General features: G+C 33.3%; 2 protein-coding genes across 3 annotated transcripts; one reads left to right on the top strand and one right to left on the bottom strand.

Annotated features, from left to right (window-relative positions):
- The first annotated feature begins 6,403 nt into the window (after nt 1-6,403).
- Nucleotides 6,404-9,144, top strand: LOC143577124 (G2/mitotic-specific cyclin C13-1-like). The gene is made up of 6 exons (XM_077061050.1): nt 6,404-7,161; nt 7,557-7,789; nt 7,901-8,084; nt 8,177-8,326; nt 8,630-8,764; nt 8,853-9,144. The coding sequence occupies exons 1-6, from the start codon at nt 6,844-6,846 to the stop codon at nt 8,925-8,927; spliced, it is 1,095 nt and encodes a 364-aa protein (XP_076917165.1). The 5' UTR covers nt 6,404-6,843; the 3' UTR covers nt 8,928-9,144.
- Nucleotides 9,145-15,028: 5,884 nt separating this feature from the next.
- On the bottom strand, nt 15,029-22,783 carry LOC143577112 (WD40 repeat-containing protein HOS15-like). Of its 2 annotated transcripts, none has more exons than XM_077061043.1 (14): nt 22,666-22,783; nt 21,001-21,146; nt 19,824-20,313; nt 18,828-18,916; nt 18,656-18,702; nt 17,764-17,914; nt 17,625-17,688; nt 17,381-17,539; nt 16,667-16,788; nt 16,515-16,589; nt 16,380-16,433; nt 16,212-16,285; nt 16,032-16,106; nt 15,029-15,400 (listed from the first exon to the last, which is right to left on the bottom strand). In XM_077061043.1, the coding sequence occupies exons 1-14, from the start codon at nt 22,724-22,726 to the stop codon at nt 15,181-15,183; spliced, it is 1,827 nt and encodes a 608-aa protein (XP_076917158.1). In that variant the 5' UTR covers nt 22,727-22,783; the 3' UTR covers nt 15,029-15,180. The 2 variants fall into 2 exon arrangements, with proteins under 2 accessions (XP_076917158.1, XP_076917159.1); XM_077061044.1 differs by having other exon boundaries at nt 18,828-18,910.
- Nucleotides 22,784-23,675: the final 892 nt, after the last annotated feature.

The raw sequence follows: 23,675 nt of genomic DNA, 5'->3' as shown, positions 1-23,675 counted from the left end.
TGTTGAGTGTGTGACACCTAAACGACTAAAAGTCTAAACCACCATTCTGTGGTTAGTTTCTCATCATTGAGCAATGTATCATGTTGAGTGTGTGACACCTAAACGACTAAAAGTCTAAACCACCATTCTTACAGCAGTGCGGGAGTTTAAAAGTTTCCATGTGGGTTTATCAAATTTGTTGATTGTTAAAAGTTTTCATGTGGGTTTATCAAATTTGTTGATTGTTAAAAGTTTCCATGTGGGTTTATAAATTTGTTGATTGTTGAAAGTTTCCATGTGGGTTTATCAATTTGTTGATTGTTATGTAAGTGAAAACAAAACTTATCAAATGTTACTAAAACAACTAATTGGTTATGTTAACAATAATGAACCGAAACGCTACCAATCGAATTCGCGTTGCGTTCCCGCCGTAACGCGCGGGCTCTTCCACTAGTAGTAGCATAAGACTGATAATGTATTCTTGAATAAAATAACTTTTAATTAAATTAATTTAATTTAAAAAAAACAGTTAAATGTCATTTTAGTACTTATGATAGTATAGTTTTTTCAATTACACAATTTTAGTAGAGCTTTTTCCTAAACTAGTGTTGGTAGAAAAACTATTTATCATTTTGATGTTTATTAAAAACTATTTACCAAACTAATGTTTTCCACCTATTATTCACATTTTACTTTTAAATCAACATATTAATGTATTTTTATTTCTCCTATTAGCTAATCAACTGTCTATTTCTATTTCATTCATATATGTTTTCATCTAATTAATCTAATAGCTTCTTTTTGAAATTTTTCTATCATTAACTTCTTATTTTTTCTAAATCTTTTTATTATTATTTTATTTCTTCTCTTATTTGAATTTTCTTCTGAGTTAATATATTTTATTGCCATTTTGTTTTTCTAAAAAAATATATTCATTTTACAGAATTTGTTTTTTGGGTTTAGTTTAGGTATTGTAACGAACCAAATTAATAAAGCTTGAATTTGCGTTGAATAGTCTCCGTAATACCTGGTTTTACCAATTTTTAGTGTTATTTTTTTAAATATGTTAATTTTATGAATTTATTTTTTGGGTTTAGTTTCGCTACCGAAACCTAACTGATACTAACGTGAATTCCATAAGTATTGGTTAGGTTCGCTATAGTACCAAAACTAAAGCATAAAATAGATTCATAAATATCATATTTAAAAAAAATACACCATGGGCGTTGGTAGAGCCCAGAAACTGCGAAGACTATTTGACGCGAATTCGACCAGTATCGGTTAGATTATACGGTACGGGAACTAAACACAAAAACTAATTTGTAAAATTAACATATTTGATACAAGAAATAACAACATAAATTGGTAAACTCGGGCGTTGGTAAAACCCATAAATCATGGCTACTATGTGACACAATTTCGATTGGAATTGGTTATGTTCGTTTTGTTTTTTATTTTTATATTTAGGTTTAATTAAAGTTCTCAACATGGGTTGGGTACTTCGGCTTGTTTAAACATGGACTCATTGGTAATGGCTAATGGGTTTGGCACTCGGACATGAACTAATGAGTTACGGTGAAAATTATTGAATTATGTAAATATCAAATGTTGGTGTCATAAAATAGTTTGTAGAAGTAATTGGTTAAGCTTTTATATATTAAGTTGAATTGATAAACAAATGGATTGTTTGGTCTGGTGGCTTTAGTTGTGCTTTGTAACTTTTGATGTAGTTAATGCTTGAGTTTGAGCCCCACTTTGGTATCACTTTTTGTTTTTTTCAACAAGTGTTGTTTATTTATTATATTAATGTTTTTTTTTTTAAATCTATTTATGTATAAAGTATGTTTTTGAATATGATAATTATTTGTAATTAACCAAATTGATACCAAACGAATTTGCATCAACTCCCCGAGGCAACGCCCACGTTTTATTTAAGTATGTTAACGTGACGAAATTAGTTTTTAGGTTTAGTTCCGGTACCGTAACAAATGTAGTAAATACTGATGTGAGGGTAAAAGTACACGCCTTAAGTGTTTTATATTGTGTGTTTTACTTGTTTATATGTATCGAACACAAATACTTTAATAGGTTTTATGTTTACAGGTGTGCGGAGCTTAACGGAGCTTATTGGAACTTAAAGAAGCTAACTTGGAGCATTCATGATGGAGTGGAAATGAAAGTGATGATCCATGATACGATAGAGAATTGAAATACGAAGACGTGGCCGCAAACGGGGAGGAAAACGGAGTTGAAACGAAGATTTTATGAAGAAAACAGTTTTGGCTCAGCAGGAACGTAAGGCAAAGTCTCCAGACCGTAGCTTACGGTGGCCAGGCCGTAGCTTACGGTCTGGTCTGACGGAAAAAGAGATTTTGATGATTTTTCTTCCGTATTTAAGCCCAAAAACCCTAAGGTCGACCCGATTCATTGATAATCAGTTTGGGGACTTATTGGAGGTCATCTTACACCACCAATACTCATCCTAATCACAAGATTGATCCATGAACACCATCTCTAACATCATAATCAAGAGCATGAAGATCCAGATGCAAGGCTAAAGGCTTCATAACCATCTCCGGGTGTAGGGTTGAGTTACATGTTAGGTTTTGATATTCTAAAACTTTAACTTTGGATTTGTAATTGATCAATCAGTCGGTTGATCAATTGTTTGTGTTTTATTTTGTGCTTCAACGGTTTTTATTAATTGATTACGTAATCTTTTATCAGTTAATTGATTTGTGGTCATCAACAATTAGGATTAAGTTCTTTCGTCATTGACCCTTTATCGTTAACCATATTATTGATTTTGTGTTTCAACAAGTAAAACCATTTATCAATTAGATTTTCATTAAGCCGTGTCAATTGTTCGGATTCAGTTCTGACGATCAACATAGCCAATAGTTAAGTCTTTTGATTTACATATTTTAACGCGAAAACGTTCAAAGAAGTTTATCAATTTCCTAACTAGTTTCGAAACCCGAACCCTGGAGTTTGGTTATTTTCATACAATTGTTTACAAACTACTCTTTAAACCGCTTGACATCGTTTGTCCGCTTAGTTAATTAATTATTAAGTATTGAACTTGATTAGCACTTTCCACTGATTCCCTGTGGATTCGACACCTTACCTGCCCTAGCTAGTAAAGGTATTTTACAAATGTTTTTGATTGACCTTTCGACATCGATCAAAATGGCGCCGTTCCGGGGAATCAACGCGCAAAGTGCTAGTTTAGCTTAGTTTCTAGTTTTTAGTTTTTAGTTTCTGTTTTTAATTTTTCTTCGTTGATCTTACGCGGGGTGTTAGTGTTTGTGTCTGTGCAGGTAACTTCACAGGTTGATGCAGACAAGATATTCCCTTGAGAAAGAGCCGCTCCAATTTGATCCCGAAATAGAGAAAACAGCAAGACGAAACCGAGCAGCTCAGAAACCCACACTAAACCAAATACCCGAATTCATAGCACCAAAAGAAGAGACCATGAGTAACCGAAGCAGAAGAGATCCAAATTCTTACCAACCACATGACCAAGAACAACCAATCCCACAAAATCAGAACGTTAACCGTGACAGAAACCGTAATCTATTCAACCGAAGAGATGTTAACCGTAATCCCAGAAACATGGATGACAACTTGTCAATCAGATCAGCTCTAGTGAACCGTCAAAGACAGAATGATTTGAGAGAGGAAAGACCCGAGATTGATCGTGCTCGTGCACAGGTGGAAAATTGGCACATAGGGGATGATTTTGGTTACGATTCTGAGGATGAGGAGGAGCGTAGAGATGAACAGCGGGGTCAATATCAGCAACAAGATCCCCGTGATGACCAAGCAATTAAACAGAATCATCCAGAAAATCAGAGAGATCGAGCACCAAGACGGCAACAAAACTATGAACAACCGTACTATGATTTTGATGATAGAGTTCCAAGGGCATTTGTTCCACCACCAGTCAGAGGCTTTCAAAGCCATTTCATTCCACAAGTGGCTACGAATCCTCTACCAATCATCATTCTAGTCAGACGGGGAAGAACTTTTTCGGTAAGACAGAACAGTTTAACGGGATTACCGACATTTCATGGAAAGGCTACAGAAGAACCATACTTACACTTGAGTGATTTCAACTCGATATGCGCACTCATCTCGAGTCAAGGTTTTACTGCGGAAGAGGTGAAGATGGTAGTTTTCCAGTTTAGTTTGAAAGATGCGGCAAAGCAGTGGTTTTTATCGTTGCCATCAGCTAGTATTTTCACGTGGGGAGATTTGGCACAACAGTTTTTAGATGAGTATTATACCCCCAGAGAACCACAGAAGCCCGCAACAACATTCGAAACTTCAGCAAATCACCGGTGAAACCTTCTATGAATCAATACAAAGGTTTAAACGATTGTTGAGGACTTGTCCACATCATGGGATTGCCTTATGGGAATTGATAAAGGCATTCCATGATAGTCTCTCAAATGATGATGTTCGTGACCTCCAAGCCACCACGAATGGATCTTTCCTTGCAAATGATGAAAATGAGGATTGGGGACATTTGGAGAGACATGCGAGTAACTCAAAGAGATAAGCACAGTCGAACAGGATGTCAAAAAGATCAGTGGTCAAAGCAGTTGAAGGTCATGGGTCAGAAGATAGAATGGATAGATTGGAAAAGAAGATGGATAGGTTGTTGGTTGCAGGTGTACAAGGAGCCGGAAATTCAGAAAAAACATATCCGGTATGTGAAGGTTGTGGGGAATTAGGACATGAAATTGCGAGTTGTGGGGTTGTGCAAGATGAAGAAACTGGAGAAGAAGAGGTCAACTATGTACATGGGTGAAAGGAAATACAATAATATGAACTCAAATACTTATCATCCGGGCCTCAGGAATCATCCAAACTTCAGTTATGGAAATCCGAACACGCAACAGAACCCGAACTTTCAAGGTAATTTTCAGAAGACAGGTTATCAGTCGAACCAGAAAGAGTATGGTAATAGTTCGGGAAGCGGTCAGAGTGGGTACAATCAAAGAGATTCGGGGGGTTACAATAAAGGGTATCAAAAGAGTTCTCAGCAGTGGCAAGGGAATTCATCTGGTAACAAAGAGGAGTCGATTAAGGATGTGATGGAGTTATTGAAACAAATGAATCAGAGGATGAAACTCCAAGAGAAGGCAAATGCTGCAAGAGATAAACAAGTGAGTCAACTGGCTGAAGAAATTGCGAGCCTAAAGAGAAATCCATCAAAATTACCAAGTGACGCCTTGAAGAATCTGAGCCATCAAAGTAGTAGTTCGTCAAACTCAAAAAATGCACACGTCAGTGCCATCACAATTGAAGATAGTGTGGAGAATGACACAGTTGAAGAATTTGAAACAGGGACACCACTCATCTCTATTCAGATTGGTGATTTCAAGACCACCAAGGTACTCGTTGATTATGGTGCGAGTGTGAGTATTCTACCGGGGAGCGTGTATGACCAGTTTGATTTTGAGCATTTACAAGAAGTTGACACCACCTTGGTGTTAGTTGATTTCACTCGAAGGCGGCCACGTGGTAAGCTGGTTGGTGTTGCGGTAAAGGTTGGTGATTTTTACTACCCTGAGGATTTCTTGGTACTCCATCATGATTGCTCCAAGTTAGCTTCTTTAAGCTCAAATAAGCTTTGTTAAGCTCCGCACACCTGTAAACATAAAACCTATCAAAGTATTTGTGTTCGATACATATAAACAAGTAAAACACACAATATAAAACACTTAAGGCGTGTACTTTTACCCTCACATCAAATACCACCCAAATAAACGTCGGTTTAAATATGTTTCTTTTTTATATCATAAGTTATACGAGTTTCAATACTAACTTGGGTGTCTACTAATTTATTTTTAGGGTTTAATGCATACACCGACACGAACCTAATCGATGGCGAACAAATTTGTCACTTTGATTATATGTTGTATGTGTTCCGTTACTCTTTTGGGCATTTACACACTTAATTTTTATATAGTCTCGATGTTGTAATGAACTTAACCGATGCCAACTTAATTCGTGTCTCGTCGTCGCAACGCGGCGGGTTTGCTACTAGTTTATATTAAATTTGATTTTATAAAATTATACTTGGTTGTTTGGTGCCGGTGAAATGGCTACGTGGAAATTGGGGTGGTGGTCGTCGAACCTGTCTAGAAAAACAGAGTAGGGAGAGAGACGCATGGGACTTTGGAGAGTTCGTAAATCCTTTCTCGTTTAACCCTGAATTTTGAGCAATGCACAATTAGCCCCCTAGACTTTAAAAACCTTTTTAACTTATATTCCAAAAACACATGTTAAATAAAGGGAAAAGTATATGATGAGATGGATGATGAGGTGAAAGTTTGAAACATAATAGGGTAAAAGGTGTAACCACTAGAGAAGATTAAAGATTAAAATATTATTCCTAATACGTGCCTAGCACAAGAAATCAAGAATTATACATGTAATTAACTCAAAAGTACAATTACCTTAATAAGTTGAAAATACATTGAATACATGTAATGAGCACCAAAAGCATATATGTTAAAAACTTAAAAAATTTCAACACTTTATGAAAAGGCGCGTGGTTTAACATTTCAAACAGCAACCAAAACCCATGTTTTAGTTTTTAAGATTTTAAATCCCATGAAACTGGCCGTCACCCGCCACTACAACATTTCATCCATCCGACGTGTCAACCTCCCATTGGCTCCTCAAAACATTTCAACCAATTTCACCAAAATCTTAAAATTTCAAAACCATACTAAAAATGGCGGCACACCCATTCCTTAAAATACCCAAAACTCTCACCCCATTTCACCACCACCACCACTCAGTTCATCTCTCCTGTGTTCGTTGCTTCCAATAATAATAATAATATCAATGGCGGACCAGGAGAACAAGAACAAGAACACCTTTGTGAGGGTTACAAGGTTGGCAAAGAAGAGGGCGATGGAAGCAACTGGGATCCACTTCCAACCGGCGAACAAGAAACGTGTGGTGTTGGGTGAGCTGTCGAATAATGTGGTTTCATCGGAGAATCAGAAGAAGGTGAAGAAGGATGTGATTGTGAAGCCAGCGGTTGTGGAGAAAGAAGATGAAAGGGTTGGTGAGAAGATTGGTGACGCGTTGACTTCCGTTGACCCTCAGATGTGTGAAGCTTATGTTTCGGATATCTTTGACTATCTTCATAACATGGAGGTTTGATACATTTTCGTTTTTAATTTCACTTTATTGATAATTTTTTTTTGCTAGATTCTTAGGGTTAGGCTGTATTATAATATTTTAGGATTTGTTTTAAGCCCTTTAAATTGGGAGGGTTTGGAGTTAAATGAGATCGGTTTCGGTTAAGGTTGAAACAGGTTCTAAGTGAAATAAGTTGTTTTCTAAGTATCAACTTTAGCTTAATGAACCACAAATCTAGGTTTTGTGAATTGTGTCAAAACTAATTTGTATTTTAACCAACTTTTAGCTTTTTAATTGATGTGCCCATTGATAAATTAAAGAACCAAGAACTTCAAATCTAGATCTAGTGTCATATTATTTTGCATTCAACAATTCAATTGATGAATTTGTGTTCTTGTTTTTCAATCTAGATGGAGGGAAAAAGGAGACCAATGGCAGATTACATTGAAAAAGTGCAAAAAGATGTGACTGTTAATATGAGGAGTGTGTTGATCGATTGGTTAGTTGAAGTTGCGGAAGAGTATAAGCTTCTTCCGGACACTTTGTACCTCACAATCTCATACATTGATAGATTTTTATCGTCAAATGTTCTTAACAGACAAAGACTTCAGCTTCTTGGTGTTTCTTCAATGTTGATTGCATCGTAAGTGTCATAATTCGGGTGTTTTATTGGTTCTGTTATGCTCAATGTTTTTATAACTGGATTATAGAATGAGCTGGTTGCCTTATGAGTTCACTGGTTCATTATTATCAGAAAATATGAAGAAATTAGCCCTCCACATACTGAAGATTTCTGCTACATAACTGATAATACATATACGAAGCAAGAAGTGGTGAAGATGGAAGCGGATGTGTTAAAAACACTCAAGTTTGAAATGGGAAATCCAACAGTTAGAACTTTCCTTAGATGGTTTCAAATCGGTCAAGAAGATTATAATGTAAGCTCTACCGGTGTTGTTTATTGTGATTAACGTGTTGTTGATTATTATGTAATGGTTTTTTATTTATGGGTTTGTTTTGAAATTTGCAGGAGCCCAATTTGCAGTTGGAGTTTTTGAGTTATTATTTAGCTGAATTGAGTTTGTTGGAATATAATTGCATCAAATTTTTGCCTTCTTTGGTTGCGGCATCGGTTACATTTCTTTCAAGATTCACTCTTGAACCTAACTCACATCCCTGGGTAAGAATCATAAAAATTTGATCAATTTAATAAGTGCGATCATTTTATAGAAATAGTTGATTTTTTAATAAAGGAAATTTTTGTTTTTTTTTTATAAAAATGTAATATTCATAGAAAATATAAAATTTATTTTTCTTGTAAAAAGTTCTAATATTTATTATTTTCTTCAATATATATATATATATATATATATATATATATATATATTCTTTCTTGTAACAGATTGATCTTTTTCTAAGAAGTTAATTTTTTTCCCAAATAACACAGTGATTCTGACATAATTATATTATCTGTCATTTACAGAATTCAGCTCTGGAAAAACTCTCTGGATACAAGCCATCTTATTTGAAAGAATGTGTTCAAATTTTACATGATTTGCAGTCAAGTAGAAGAGCTGGAAATTTGGTAGCAATCAGAGAAAAATACAACCAGCATAAGGTTTGTGCTGCATTAGTTGCATTAATAATGGTTTTTTATACCATCGATATAAAATGGGGTTTTAACTTTTTAAAATTATTTATGGCAGTTCAAATGTGTGTCTGGATTGTCTTCGCCTTCTGTGATTCCATCATCCTACTTTGATGACATCAAGGAGTCGTAACTTTTGGATAAAGGGTGACGGGGGTATGCGGATTCATGAAGATTTTGTTCAAATATGGAAGGATATGAAGCAAAGATGAATCTTCGACTCAAGGTGATTTGGATGGCATGAAGCTGGTGTAATGGTTGAGGGTTTTGGTCTTGCTTGACAAAGGCTATGACTATGGTTTTGACTATTGTGGTTTTAGGCTCTTAGTTTTACATATAAAATTTTTGGATGAGAAACAGATTTTGGTTACTTGTTTAGATGAAAGGAACACATGATAATTTTCATGTCAGAAAGTTTGGTTACAGCAACAATATAATGAAAAGAAGTTTACAGATTGCTTAAAATTTTGGTGCCTTATATTCATATATTTTTTTGTGTGTAATGACTTCAAACGTGTTTATAAATCAGTGTAACTGAAAGAAACTTTATAATGAAGCAAATCTGTTGGTTTGATCAGTTTGAGGTTTATATGGTTTGGCTTACAGTTTGAAAAACTTGGTTTGGAACTTGGTTATATGCTTAAGAAAATGAGAGTTCAGTTTTGTGTGCTTAGAATATGTATTCATGTTTAAAACATGTAAGTTTTGTTTTATTCTTGGTTTTGAATTTGTGAGCTGTTGATTATGGTAATGGTGTCAGTTGTTAGGAAACACTATGAAGGTAGCTAATTTAGGTGTTGCTTGTTAGAGCTTGTGGTGGTTAAGAAAGACAGAGGGTAGTTATTTTAGATGCCGTGTTTGTTAGAACTTATTGTCATGTGTATTGTGATGTTGAAAAAACCAATAATTGTTATGAATTAATTGTTGGTATGTGATAGTGAAATATTTAGAAAACTATAAATTAGGAGTCGGATCTCGTATGAGTGGGGACAAAAGTTATAATTGTGGTATTTATAAATTGTTAGTTCTGTCTGTTTAGTATAACGACAAAATGGTTATTTAGCATGAATATAATATCTTCTTTTAGCATAAATAATACGAAAAATGTATAGCAATGACAAGAAAATATAAGTTTCTTTGTGAAACTCCATGGTTAACATAGTGTACAAGATTATGATTATAACAAAAGACATTATACAATTAAACATTATTACTATAATATACAAACCATCTAACTTCAATAGGAGAGGTGTGATAAAAACCCATCTATTCCTAACTTAGAAGATATTAGTAACATGTGAGAATGAAGTTCTTCCAAACTTCTATTCAAAAAACATAAACGTATTGTAAATAAGAGGGGTAAATACTTATCAAATAATAAGAAGTGATAAAAACAAGTATTTTAAAAAATAATATAACATAATAATATATTGACTGGAATTGAATCTGAAATTTAGACCTTACAGCCTATAGTCCAAATCTTTATTTTCCCTCTAACATCATTAAAATACAATTTTGTCATATTGCCCACGAATTAAAATATGGACTACATATGCTTAAGTAAAATTATTCTTTCAACCCACCAATTTAACAATTATTTGATTTTTGATTGTTTTTCTCTTGCAAGGTCACACTTACAAAAGTCTTAAGGAGCATTATCTTGATTACTAAATCTATAAAATGAAAACAATTTCATACAATAAACAATATTACATAGTTTTTAGAGTTTTAAAGCCATTTGCATCAAGATCCCATGAGCCCTCTATATATTGTAAGTTGGAAGTCTGTCACATAAGTGGAAATTAGAAAGCTAGGCTACATTTGAGCTGAACAAGCCAGAATTTGATAATTAAATGCAATCCAGCACATAATATGACAAGTATAGAATGTCTTGTAATCTTTCAACTCATCACAATCTTATTTTGCATTCCTTGAACTAGTGGGGTTGTTGAGAAAAGAACAAAAGATTATACGAGTCATACAAAATTAGATGAAGGAAGTAGACAATTCCACATACATCTTGAACAGAGTTCTAATATGACCAATCCTTAGTATGAACTCTTTCAAAGGTAAAAGGCCACCCAAATGACATATTGGTAGCACATCCTTTATTCAAATGTGAAAGATCACCTTACCAAACTTTATCCCATCTCAATAACTCAAATTTCCCAATAAAAAACCAAATTACTAGACCCTATGAAAATGCAACTTTCTGCAAAGAGACTTTATACCAAACAAAATAGATGTTAAGGTTTCTAAATTATACCAAATTTCCTGCAACTAAACAAACTTTCTCAAGATACACAGTCGCCACAAAATAATGCAAAAAACGATTACATTAGGAAGTCCAAGACAATAACTACATTATTTGAAAAGCACGCCCCGATCTTGTCACCTTCTTTGTTCCAACAAACTTCAAAGATCCCACCACTTCCCATATATGTTTTCACTACCTTGGCTTCTTTCACAGACCAAATGTGCATGCATTTATCCAATGACCCACTTGCCAAATACTCCCCGTTCGGGCTAAATGCAACAGAATATACCGGATCCCTTCATTCAAAATTTAAAAAAGACATTACAAAATTACCCGTACACGTACATCACATTACCAGAAAGTACTTAAGTTTGTGTTTTTAACAAAGGGCAACAAACTTTTTTTGTCAGATAAATCATCAACCCATAATTATGTCTGTTTAAAAGGCACGTGGTTCACTCAAAACTGGCTCGTTTGTAAACGAGCTGAGCTCAAGCACGAGGCAAGATAAGCTCAGTTCGTTGGCTCGCTTAGTTGGCTTGCTAGCTCGTTAGATTAAAGCTCAAATTTTAACATATATATACCCAAAAGTATAACACAGATTTTAATAGATATAAATTTATAAATTCTACATAATCTGTAAGTTAAAAATATATGTGTGAAAGATAAATGATTATTTGTAAATAAACAAGCTAGCTTGATGTGCCACAAGCTGCCTCAAGCTTTTTATTAGCCGAACATGTGTATGTTAAAAATACTATATTTGTTTCTATATATATATATAAATTACAAATTCTTGTTCATAAATTCTACTTTATGTGTATGTTCAAATTTTTTTTTATTTTAATATATATCAATGTGTAAATTTTTTAAATTTTTTTGTAATAGATGAGCTGACCCGAGCTTTCTACAAGCTGAGCTCAAACTTAACATTTCACCTCACTAAGATAAACGACCGAGCCCAACCTGGCTCAGCTTGGCTCGTTTACAGCCCTACCCAAAATCCGTCAAAAATGCTGACCAGTGGCGTAGCCAAAAAATTTTTTCTACGGGTTCGGAAAATTTTGAGGGGCAGACGACCAATTGTTTATCACTTAGATTTGGGTTTTTTACGGGTTCGATGTTGAAATTTCTACGGGTGCGATGTCAAAATACACTAATATATAACACTAAAACAAAAATTTGTACGGGTTTGGCCGAACCCGTTCCCTTAAAGCTGCCTACGCCCCTGATGCTGACATGACAACTTGAACATTTAAATAATAATTGGGTACATGTGCAAGGCAGCTAGAATATTTGGGAATGATTAGCGTGTTGTTGATTATTATGTAATGGTTTATTTACGTGTTTGTTTTGAAATTTTCAGGAACCCAATTTGCAGTTGGAGTTTTTGAGTTATTATTTAGCTGAATTGAGTTTGTTGGAATATAATTGCATCAAGTTTTTGCTTTCTTTGGTTGCTGCATCTGTTACATTTCTTTCAAGATTCACTCTTGAGCCCAACTCACATCCCTGGGTAAGAGTCATATAAATCTGATCCATTTAATAATAAAACGAGATATTTTTTATAAAGATAAGTCGCTTTTTATTAAATAAATGTGATATTTTTATAAAGTTCTTTTTTTTGGAGTAAAATTTGATTTTTTATAAATGCAATCATTTCAATTTTAGAACCATATTAAATAAATGTATCTTTATAAAATATTTTTTTTATACAATGAAACAGTGATTCTGATCTAATTATATCATTGTTTTACAGAATTTGGCACTGGAACAACTCTCAGGATACAAGCCATCCGATTTGAAAGAATGTGTTCAAATTTTACATGATTTGCAGTCAAGTAGAAGAGCTGGAAATTTAGTAGCAATTAGAGAAAAATACAACCAGCATAAGGTTTGTGCTGCATTAATGCAACTAATTTAAATGATTTTTTTATACCATTGCTATAAAATGTGGTTTTAAATTTTTTATAATTTATCATGGCAACTCAAATGTGTGTCTGGATTGTCTTCGCCTTCTGTGATTCCATCATCCTACTTTGATGACATCAAGGAGTCGTAACTTTTGGATAAAGGGTGACGGGTATAAAGTTGAAATATGGAAGGATATGAAGCAAAGATGAATCTTCGACTCTTTGACTTGAGTGTGTGATTTGGATGGGATGAGGCTGGTGTAATGGCAGAGGGTTTTGGCCTTGCTTGACACAGGCTATAACTATGGTTTTGACTGTGATTGTGGTTTTAGACTCTTAGTTTTACCTATAAAAATTTTGGATGAGAAACAGATTTTGGTTACTTGTTTTGATGAAAGGAACACATGATAATTTTCATGTCAGATTTTGTTACAGCAACAATATAATGAAAAGAAGTTTACAGATTGATTAAAATTTTGGTGCCCTTATATTCATATATTTTTTTATGAGTAATGACTTCAAACTGAAGGTATTCATAAATCAGTGTAACTGATAGAAACCATGTACTGAAGCAAATCAGTTGGTTTGAACAGTTTGAGGTTTATATGGTTTGGCTTACAGTTTGGAAAACCTGGTTTGGAACTTGGTTATATATGCTTAAGAAAATGAGAGTTCAGTTTTGTATGCTTAGAATATGTATTCATGTTTTAAACATGTAAGTTTTGTTTTATTCTTTGTTTTGAACTTGTGAGCTGTTGATTATGGTAAAGTTGTCAGTGTTTAGGAAACACAATGAATATAGCTAATTTAGGTGTTGTTTGTTAGAGCTTTTGGTGGTTAAGGAAGGCAGATGGTAGCTATTTTAGATGCCGTGTTTGTTAGAACTTATTGTCATGTGAATTGTGATGATGAAAAACCAATGGTTATGAATTAATTGTTGGTATGTGATAGTGAAATATTTAGAAAACTATAAATTAGGAGTTGGATCTCGTATGAGTGGGGACAAAAGTTATAATTGAGGTATTTATAAATTTTTAGTTATATCTGTTTAATATAACGACAAAATGGTTATTTATTATGAATATAATATCTTATTTTAGCATAAATAATACGAAAAATGTATAGCAATGACAACAAAATATAATTTTCTTTGTGAAACTCCATGGTTAACATAGTGTACAATATTATGATTATAACAAAAGACATTACACAATTAAACATTATTACTATAATATACAAACCATCTAACTTCAATAGTCTAGGTGTGATAAAAACCCATATACTCCTAACTTAAAGATAGTATTATAAATAAGAGGGGTAAATACTTATCAAATAATAAAAAGTGAAAAAAAAAATTAACATAATATTATCATAAACAAGTATTTTAAAAAACAATATAACATAATAATAAATTGACTGGAATTGGATCCGAAATCAAGACCTTGCAGCATATAGTCCAAATCTTAATTTTACCTCTAACACCATCAAAATACAATTTTATCATATTGCCCACAAATTAAAATATGGACTACCTATGCTTAAGTAAAATTATTCTTTTAACCCACCAATTTAACAATTATTTGATTTTTGCTTGTTTTTCTCTTGCAAGGTCACACTTGGTCATCACACATATTTTCCCATTGACAAAATCCCTACAAAAGTCTTAAGGAGCGTTATCTTGATTACTAAATCTATAAAATGAAAACAATTTCATACAATAAACAATATTACATAGTTTTTAGAGTTTTAGCGTCATTTGCATCAAGATCCCATGAGCCCTCTATATATTGTAAGTTGTAACTCTATCACATAAATGGAAATTAGAAAGATAGTCTTCATTTGGGCTGAACAAGCTAGAATTTGATAATTGTATGCAATCTGAACAAGTTGTAACTCTAACATGACCAATCCTTAGTATGAACTCTTTCAAAGGTAAAAGGTCACCCAAATGACATTTTGGTAGCACATTCTTTATTCAAATGTGAAAGATCACCTTACCAAACTTTATCCCATCTCAATAACTCAAAAATTTCCCAATAAAAAAACAAATTTATTAGACCCTGGAACCAAAAACACCTATGAAAATGCAACTTTCTGCAAAGAGACTTTATACCAAACAAAATAGATGTTAAGGTTTCTAAATTATACCAAATTTCCTGCAACTAAACAAACTTTCTCATGATACACAGTGTCTCCACAAAATAATGAAAAAACGATTACATTCGGAAGTCCAAGACAATAACCACATTATTTGAAAAGCACGCCCCGATCTTATCACCTTCTTTGTTCCAACAAACTTCAAAGATCCCACCACTTCCCATATATGTTTTCACTACCTTGGCTTCTTTCACAGACCAAATGTGCATGCATTTATCCAATGACCCACTTGCCAAATACTCCCCGTTCGGGCTAAATGCAACAGAATATACCGGATCCCTTCATTCAAAACTTAAAAAACACATTACAAAATTACTCGTATACGTACATCACATTACCGGAGAGTACTTAAGTTTGTGTTTTTAACAAGAGCAACAAACCTTTTTTTGGCCAGATAAATCATCAACCTGTAACTAGGTCTGTTTAAAAAGCCCAAGCCAAGATAAGCTCGCTCGTTAAGCCCGTTCAACATTAAAGCTCAAAATTTTATATATATATATATATATATAACAACCCAGAAATATATCATAAATTTTAATACATATATATTTTACATTATGTGTATGTTCAATATACATATAATTTTTTGTTTTTATATGTCAATGTGTAAAAATACAACTTATTTTAATAAATGAGCTGATCCGAGCTTCCTACAAGCCGAACCCAAGCTCAACATTTCAGTTCGTTAATATAAACGAGCCAAACCGGCTCGACCTGGTTTGCAAACGAACGGAGCACAACCTGGCTGGCTCAGCTTGGCTAGTATACTGCCCTACCCAAAATCCGTCAAAATGATGACATGGCAGCTGGTCTTGCAAACATTTAAACTATAATTGGGTGCATGCCCTAGTGCGGCTAGAATATTTGGAAATAAATTAAAAAGCTATAATATTAATATAAAGCAATGTACCCATGGGCAACTAAGTTGTGAAGAAGCCTCCCTGTTTCCACATCCCATATCTTTATTGTAGAATCAAATGATGCACTGTTAAAAAATAAACATTTTTAAAACTTCATATATATATATATATAAGAAGCAAACAAATGGTATAAACTATAAACATTTGTAAGAGGCATATTTATTATTTACCTTGCTAACACTAAAGGCTGGTTAGGATTGTTAGTTCCGGGACCTGTGGGGCTCCATCTGATGGTATATATTTCCTGCAATTTATTATCATAATGTTAAAAACCACATAAAACTAAAAAATGATTACAATATGTAGAAAGAGTATTTAGCTACGGTGCGTCGGTATACCTTCGTATGTTCCTTTAAATCATGCAGGCATGTATCCTGCTTCAAGCTCCATATCTATAACCATAGTTGAATTAATTACTGTAAGTAATTAATTAAAATTTCAGACAATTATCTGTCTAGAATATAAACAACCACCTTTGCAGTTGAATCATCTGAACATGAAGCCAAAAGTGTACCAGTAGGATCCCATTTGATTGCATTAACTTCACCCTGGATGAATACAAATTTTAAATATAAAAAAGTGTTGGAATATTTTTGCAAGAAAGTTAAATCACAAAAAAATATACCCGATGCCCTGCAAAAGTTTTTATGGGCCGATTATCTCCAACTTTACACACGTAAATCATGTTGTCAGTCGAACATGTTGCAAACGAGACATTATTACGCCAATCAACATCAAGAGTAGGTGCTGCAATGATACCAGAAATTTTATCACACATATAGAAATTAAGTTTATAAATTATTAGAGATTTAGAGCCAATATTATATACACCTTTGAAAATTAATATCAAATCTACCAATTTATGATATACTTCGATCTTCACATTTGCCTATTTCAATAAACATAATTTATGATATATTCATATGGCCCTTCTCTCACTCCCGACTCTCCAAACTCTCGTTTTGTAATGTGAGTTTTAAAGTAAGGGTAAAAATGTCATTAATTTGGTAATAGGTATATTCGATATTATGATTTTTGGTTGGGTAAATATGATATTTTACCAAATTCTGAGGGAATATCCAATATGCCCATTCAAAATAAAAAAAAATTATATTTACCCATTTCATTTTAATACAATTTAAAATATGAGTATATGACCACCTACCGTTCTCTACTCATATCCTAATGCAAGTTTTAACGAAAAGGTATAAATGTCAAAACTTAAAAAATTGGCATATTTAACATTACGATTTTCTGTTGGATAAAGACTACATTATATAAGGTTTTGAGGATCATATATAGTAATTATCCCGAATTATTAAAACACATATAAAGGCACCTGCATGAAATTCAAACTGTTGCTTCCATTCTCCGGTCTTAATATCCCAAACAATTGCAGTTTTGTCCACACTACCACTTAAAAGATAATCTCCTTTTTTGTTCCATTTCAAAGAAAATATTGGCCCTTTATGTTTTGTTAATGTACTTACAAGCTCACCTAAATATAAACAATATAAATAGTTAACCAATAAAACAAAATTCCTCCTTTTCTCTTTAAATTATAAAAGATAAAAAAAACTCACCATCTTTACTCCAGATTCTCGCTTGACCGTCATACGAACCTGTTGCAAGAAGTGTACCCTCACTCTACATAAAATAGGGAATGGATTATACAAAAAGAATAGACAATTCTAGAAGTATGTAGAAGATTCTAGAACTCACATTCCAGTCCAGTGTTGTTACATCTTTACTCTTATCATTTGTTCGACCTTTGTAATGCTTTAAAACCGCAACGTTTAAGGGCCCGTTTTGTGGATTTGAGCTACATAGTCCATCACCAACAGTCCAGATTCTAGCTGTTGAATCTCCTGATCTAAAATGAAAAAAAGAAACACATATATAGTTATGCGGGAAGTACGTTAAAATAAACAAACGAACACAAACAAAAAAATTTCATTAGTTAAACTAGCGTATACGAACACGTGTCTCTTTGGTTCAGCTGTGTTTGTGAAAGTTTGCTTAGGTTCATTTATGTTCGTTAGTTTACGTTTGTTCTTTTACGTTAGTTGGACCATTACAACTTACTAACTTAGTATCACATTAATAAAACAGTTCGTGAATCGTTCGGCGGGAAGATCATTTATGTTCGTTTATTTAATAAATGAATGAACATGAACACAAAGTTTTGTTCATTTATTTAAATTCGTTTACCTTCATTAATTTACGTTTGTTTTTCGTTTTTCTATGTTCGTTAATATATTCATTTAAATTTGCTGGCACGTTACAACATAGTATAGTTTTAATAACTTTTAGGCCCAACACGTACTTTACTTTTAAGTTTTATGTAATTTTAGCTCAGTTATGTTTGTTCATCTATGTTCAGTTATATTTGTTTGTCTATGTTCGTGAACCGTTCATTTATATTGGTAATGCACGAACATCAACAAACATGGCCATGCTCATTTTCTTAACAAACGAACACGAACAAGAAAACCCTGTTCGTTTAGTTGTTCATATTCTTATTCAGTAAAACTGAAACAGACGAACACGAACATGCTCCGTTCACGTTCGTGTACAAGCCTATAAATTTGTTTTCAAAATATAATGCACGCACCCGGATGCCAAAAGAGAGCCAGCTGGACTCCATGCGCATACAAAAACCTGCAAGAAATGGCTAAAATAGTCAATTTTACTACTATTTAAAGATTACAAATAATTAACTTTATAACAAATATAAATTCATAAAAGTCGGTAAACTAAGTTTTAGAGACTAGGGATTTACAGACCTCAGAAGTATGTCCTTCTAAAACAGTCACATCCGAGTTGGGAATAAGAGAAGATATTGAATTGTTGTCAATTTCCATTGGATCTGGTTCTATTTCATATGCCAAGAAACATATAGATAAGTAACAATAAAGATGTTGGGTATAATATAAAGTAAATTGCATAAAGGTGTAATAAACTAACAAACAATTGTGTGATTTTTCATAAGGTAATCTTATAAGTTATTGGATCTCAAGCCACGTCAGCTTCAAGCCATAAAAGAAAGTCAACATGGTCAAAGTTACTACTTTTTTATGCAATTTGCAACCATATATAGCTAACTAACTTTATAAGCAGGTCCGGCTAATGGCATGTACGAGTTATGCCACCGCAAAAGGCCGAAAAAGATTTTGGGCCCATTTAAAAAAAAGGTTCCTGGTATACATACATAAATTATAATACCAAAAATCTCATGTAGCTCAGATGGTTAGCCACACTCTTTGCAAATGGTGAACCCGGGTTTGAAACCCAACTCATTCACTTTTCTCTGTTTGAAACCCAGCTCATTCATTTTTTTTCTCACCACAATTTTTTTTTCATTAGTTGGTGGCCCGTATTATAGAGCATATATTAACTCATATTTCTTTTTCTATTGATTCAATTTATATCTATATTTATGTTTCTTATTTGTTTATGTCAGGATTTTTTTTATATATTTTATATATAGCTTTTTAAAAACAAAAGCCCATAAATAAATTTCAAACCAAAACAAAAAAATTGTAAAATAAAAGCTTATTTAGTTTCAGATAATTTAAAGAATAAAAGGTATTTGTATTTTAGCCCAAATATACTTATTTTTTTCTACTCGCACAGGGCTCTCGAGGTCCTATATATAGGGGCCCATTTTTTCTACTCGAGCAGGGCTCTTGAGGTCCCCCGTATTGTCAAAGAGGGCTCTGTATATAAGCATCATCATGAAGCATGCATAATAAAAAAGTCAACACGGTCAAAGTTATTACCTGCTGTGGTCACGTTTTCTTCTTGTCTGACTTGCATTCTATCCTCAAGCGGGGCACCATCAAGATCCTGGCTTTTCTTTTCTTTTTCCTTTTGTTTAGCCTTATCTTTCTCTCTCTCTTCTTTCTCTTTCTCTCTCACCAATTCACGTTCTCGGTCTCGTATATGTTTTTCTTTTTCCTTTTCTTGATGAATTTCACTTTCTGTTTTCTTCTCTCTTTCTCTAACACGCCGTTCCTTTTCTCTTTCTCTAACATGTTCTTGTTCAATTTCCTTCTCTCTCTCTCTAGAATGTTCTTTCTCCTTCTCTCTAGAAGCTTCTTTATCTTTTTCTCTAGGATGTTCTTGCCCCCGCTCCCTATTGCCTTTGTTTTTAGCTTTTTGAACATTTTGTTTCTTCTCGTTTATCATTTGTTGTAGTTCATAAATGCTTTTAGTAATAAGATCGATTGGTTGAATAAAAGAGAAATCTTCATCAATATCTGATTCATTCTGAAGACCCAACAAATCCAATAGTCAAATATTCTTAGATAACATGTAAGATCACATAGGTCTTTACACGAACTGAACTTATAACGAACGGGGCATGTTCATGATTGTTCATTTTAACTTTAACTAAACAAATGATCAAACACGACAATAAAACATATGGCTTTTGTTGTTTGTGTTCATTCGTTAAGAAAATGAATGTGTTCGTTTATGTTCTTTTGTTAATAGTATAAATGAACGTAAACAAACAAACATAATTGAATATAGATGAACAAACATAACGAGTTAACACCATTACACCAATTAGAAATAGTCGTGAACAACAGTATGATGGGCCTAAAAAAACCTAGACTAAAATGTTATGCGCCTACAAATTTTAACGAATATATAAACGAACGTATACTAACGAGCATAAACGAACGTAAAGGAATGAACATAAACGAATTTAAATAAACGCACGTTCAATAAGCAAAAAAAAAAAAAAAAAAAAAACAAGACGCGTGTTCATCTTCATTCGTTTAATTAAATGAACAAAACAATTTGTTCATGTTTGTTCGTTTATTAGTTAAACTATCATAACTAACCCCCCCCCCCCCCCCTTCCCTGCGCGAACGGTTCACTGAATGTTTGGTCGTTTACTGGCCTAAAATCACATTCAATTAAAGTTATAAAAATAGTAAAGGTGCTTACGCATGTTAGGTTTGCTTCAAGCTCAAGATATTGAATTCCTTTCTGCACAAATGTAACGAGAGCACCCGGTGGAACTAAATTTCCATCTATTGTACTTTTATTCAGTGCTGCCTCATAACCCAATGTGAAAGCGGTATGTGTGAAACCTGAAACAACCAAAGAAGTTAATTTTAAAATTCCAATAACTGTAGTAACTAGTAAGGATGTAAAGGGGCAAGCTGCTCGTGAGCCACTCGAAATTTGGTCGCTAAAAGCTCAAATCGAACATAGCTTAAAGTCTTAAACTTAAACAAGCTCAATCCTGAGTTCGAGCCTACAAATAAGTTTGTTTAATCAACGAGTGCATGGCCGAGCCTAAGAATAAGCTTCTTTAATAAACAATCCTAAAAATAAGCTTGTTTAATAAGCGAGCCCAAACCCGAGCCTATAAATAAACTTGTTTAATAAACGAGCCCAAACGCGAGCCTAAAAATAAGCATGTTAAATAAACGAGCCCAAATCCGAGTCTAAAAATAAATTTGTTTAATAAACAAGCCCAAACCCGAGCCCAAACAAAAGCATAAATAAATTTGTTTAATAAACGAGCCCAACCCCAACCCTAAGAATAAGCTTGTTTAATAAACAATCCCGGGTCCGAGCTTCACTTATCGTGCCCAAGCTGGCTCCCGAGCTTAAGCATGCCTATTACTTATAATTTTTATTTAATGTATTGAATATATATTTGTATAATAATCAATATTATGTACAAAAATTATCATAGAATAGCTAAAATTATATATATTATGTTATATATAAAAATTATAGCTATAAATACATTTAACAAACAACTATACATGTACGTAAATTAATTAATAAATAATGAACGATCTGAGCCCCGTAAGCTGAGATTGAGCTTGAAAAACTATTCAAGAGCTGAGCTCAAGCTTTAGAAATAGAGTTGAAAATGAGCGGAGCTCAAGCTCTAGATCTAGAAAGTTAAGCGAGTCAAGCTAGAGCTTAAACAAGCTCAGGCTTGGTTCCGTTTGTTCACACCCCTATAATCTAACTAGGTTAAATAAAATTAAGCCTGGCAAAACAAGCAGGTCATACAGGTTATCTAACAAGTCAGAATGGGTCATTTAGAGAAAGAAGGGTTCACTCGCTCTATTTGTTTCGGTTGTGACAGGTAGCGGAGGCGGTGCTCACAATCTCTTACAACAAACAATATCTATCCTTAATGAAAGTTGTGAGGAAAGTGATTTGTGTGCATGAATATCGCCTTGAGTAAAATCAAAATCTAGAAAGAACGCCGAGCAATTACGTCATACGCCTAAAAAAACCACAAATACAATCTTTTCTCCACCGAAAACATTAAGTGGAAACTGGAAATTTTAATCATAATTCATAAACAAAATTACCCAAAATTCAATTTTAATCAAAAGTTTGAAACTTTAGACCACTCTTAATGGAAAATCACATTATCATAACCATTATTATATCATAATTCAACCTCCATAGATCATATGATGCTTGTTGCACCCTGAATTTGAAGCAAACCCAGTTATAATATCATAAATTTGGTTAATTTCAGTGAATTACCAAACCACAAGCATATAAAAATCCCAACTTTGCAAAAACCCCCAAATAATAAGACGATAAAAGAATGAAACTGAAGTAAGAAGAAACCTGATTCGTGAAGATAACGGTAGACCAAGTAGTTCAATTGTTGTGAATTGATGTTAATCATCCTGCAATTATCAACATCAATTGCTGGAATTGTTATTTAAGGGTTTTGGAGTGAGTGGAGGCTTATTATAAAAAGATGGGCAAAACCCGATTTTGAGTTTTCGGGTTATCAGGATAACCATTTTATAAGAGGGTATATTACAATTTCGGTATCTTTGCATTAAATATATGCATTTAATGTTTAGCAGTTAATTACTCGACAAATATCAAAAGTATTGGGGGAGTTACGGGACAAAGTTTTACAGTCAGATATGAAAGTGAGATTCGTATTCCATTCTTCGTATGAAATTCAAATATGGAAGATATGTTTTGGTCTTATCTTTACAACTATTTTAGTTTTTGTCCATTTGTTGAATTCTTTTTTCTTTTGTTTAATTTTGTTACCTTGCATTAAATGTATATGATGGGTAATTATCCGACAAACATCAAAAGTATTAAGTGAGTTACGTTATAAAGTTTTACAATTGAATATGAGAGTGAGATTTGTATTCCATCCTTTGTATTAAATTCAAATATGTGAGATTTAGGTCTTATCTTTACTACCTTTTTAGTATTCTTCCATTTTTTGTATTCTTATTTCTTTTAGTCAATAAAGCTATGTGTAGTGGAGGGGCTACAATTGGGGGCGAATTGTGACACGTGGCACCCAGTCAGCATGGAGTGGAAATTTGTTTTTGGGATGTAATGGTGTAGGGCTACAAGTTGGGCCCACAGTGTGTTTTTGTTATTTTCTTTTTATAACTAAACTAATTAAATAAAAACCAATTTATTTAAATAATTAAATAAAAATGTATTAAATAATTTTTTTTGATAAAGTTTGATATATATATTAAGTTTTTAAATAATTTTTTTTTATATATAGCCGTTGGGTAACGGCATTATTATTATTATATTATTTTCTTTCCCACCTTGCAGCGACAAATATTTGCCGCCCCCGCCCCTTTTCGCGC

This window comes from Bidens hawaiensis, unplaced genomic scaffold (assembly GCF_021521415.1).
Source record: "Bidens hawaiensis isolate Kalapana, Puna unplaced genomic scaffold, B.hawaiensis_p1.1 tig00028465_1, whole genome shotgun sequence".
Classification (NCBI taxonomy): domain Eukaryota; kingdom Viridiplantae; phylum Streptophyta; class Magnoliopsida; order Asterales; family Asteraceae; genus Bidens; species Bidens hawaiensis.
Note: the sequence above shows the minus strand (reverse complement) of the source record. Positions and strands in the feature narration are given on the sequence as shown.

Excerpts from the sequence above, each read along its gene's own strand:
- LOC143577112 (XM_077061043.1), bottom strand. The coding sequence starts at position 22,726 with ATGATTAACATCAATTCACAACAATTGAACTACTTGGTCTACCGTTAT. Across the intron at positions 18,703-18,827 it reads TAGAAGGACATACTTCTGAG|GTTTTTGTATGCGCATGGAG; the intron begins GTCTGTAAATCC and ends CATTTCTTGCAG. Across the intron at positions 17,540-17,624 it reads GAGAATCTGGAGTAAAGATG|GTGAGCTTGTAAGTACATTA; the intron begins GTGAGTTTTTTT and ends GTTTATATTTAG.
- LOC143577124 (XM_077061050.1), top strand. The coding sequence starts at position 6,844 with ATGGCGGACCAGGAGAACAAGAACAAGAACACCTTTGTGAGGGTTACA. Across the intron at positions 7,790-7,900 it reads TCTTCAATGTTGATTGCATC|AAAATATGAAGAAATTAGCC; the intron begins GTAAGTGTCATA and ends CATTATTATCAG. Across the intron at positions 8,327-8,629 it reads AACCTAACTCACATCCCTGG|AATTCAGCTCTGGAAAAACT; the intron begins GTAAGAATCATA and ends TGTCATTTACAG.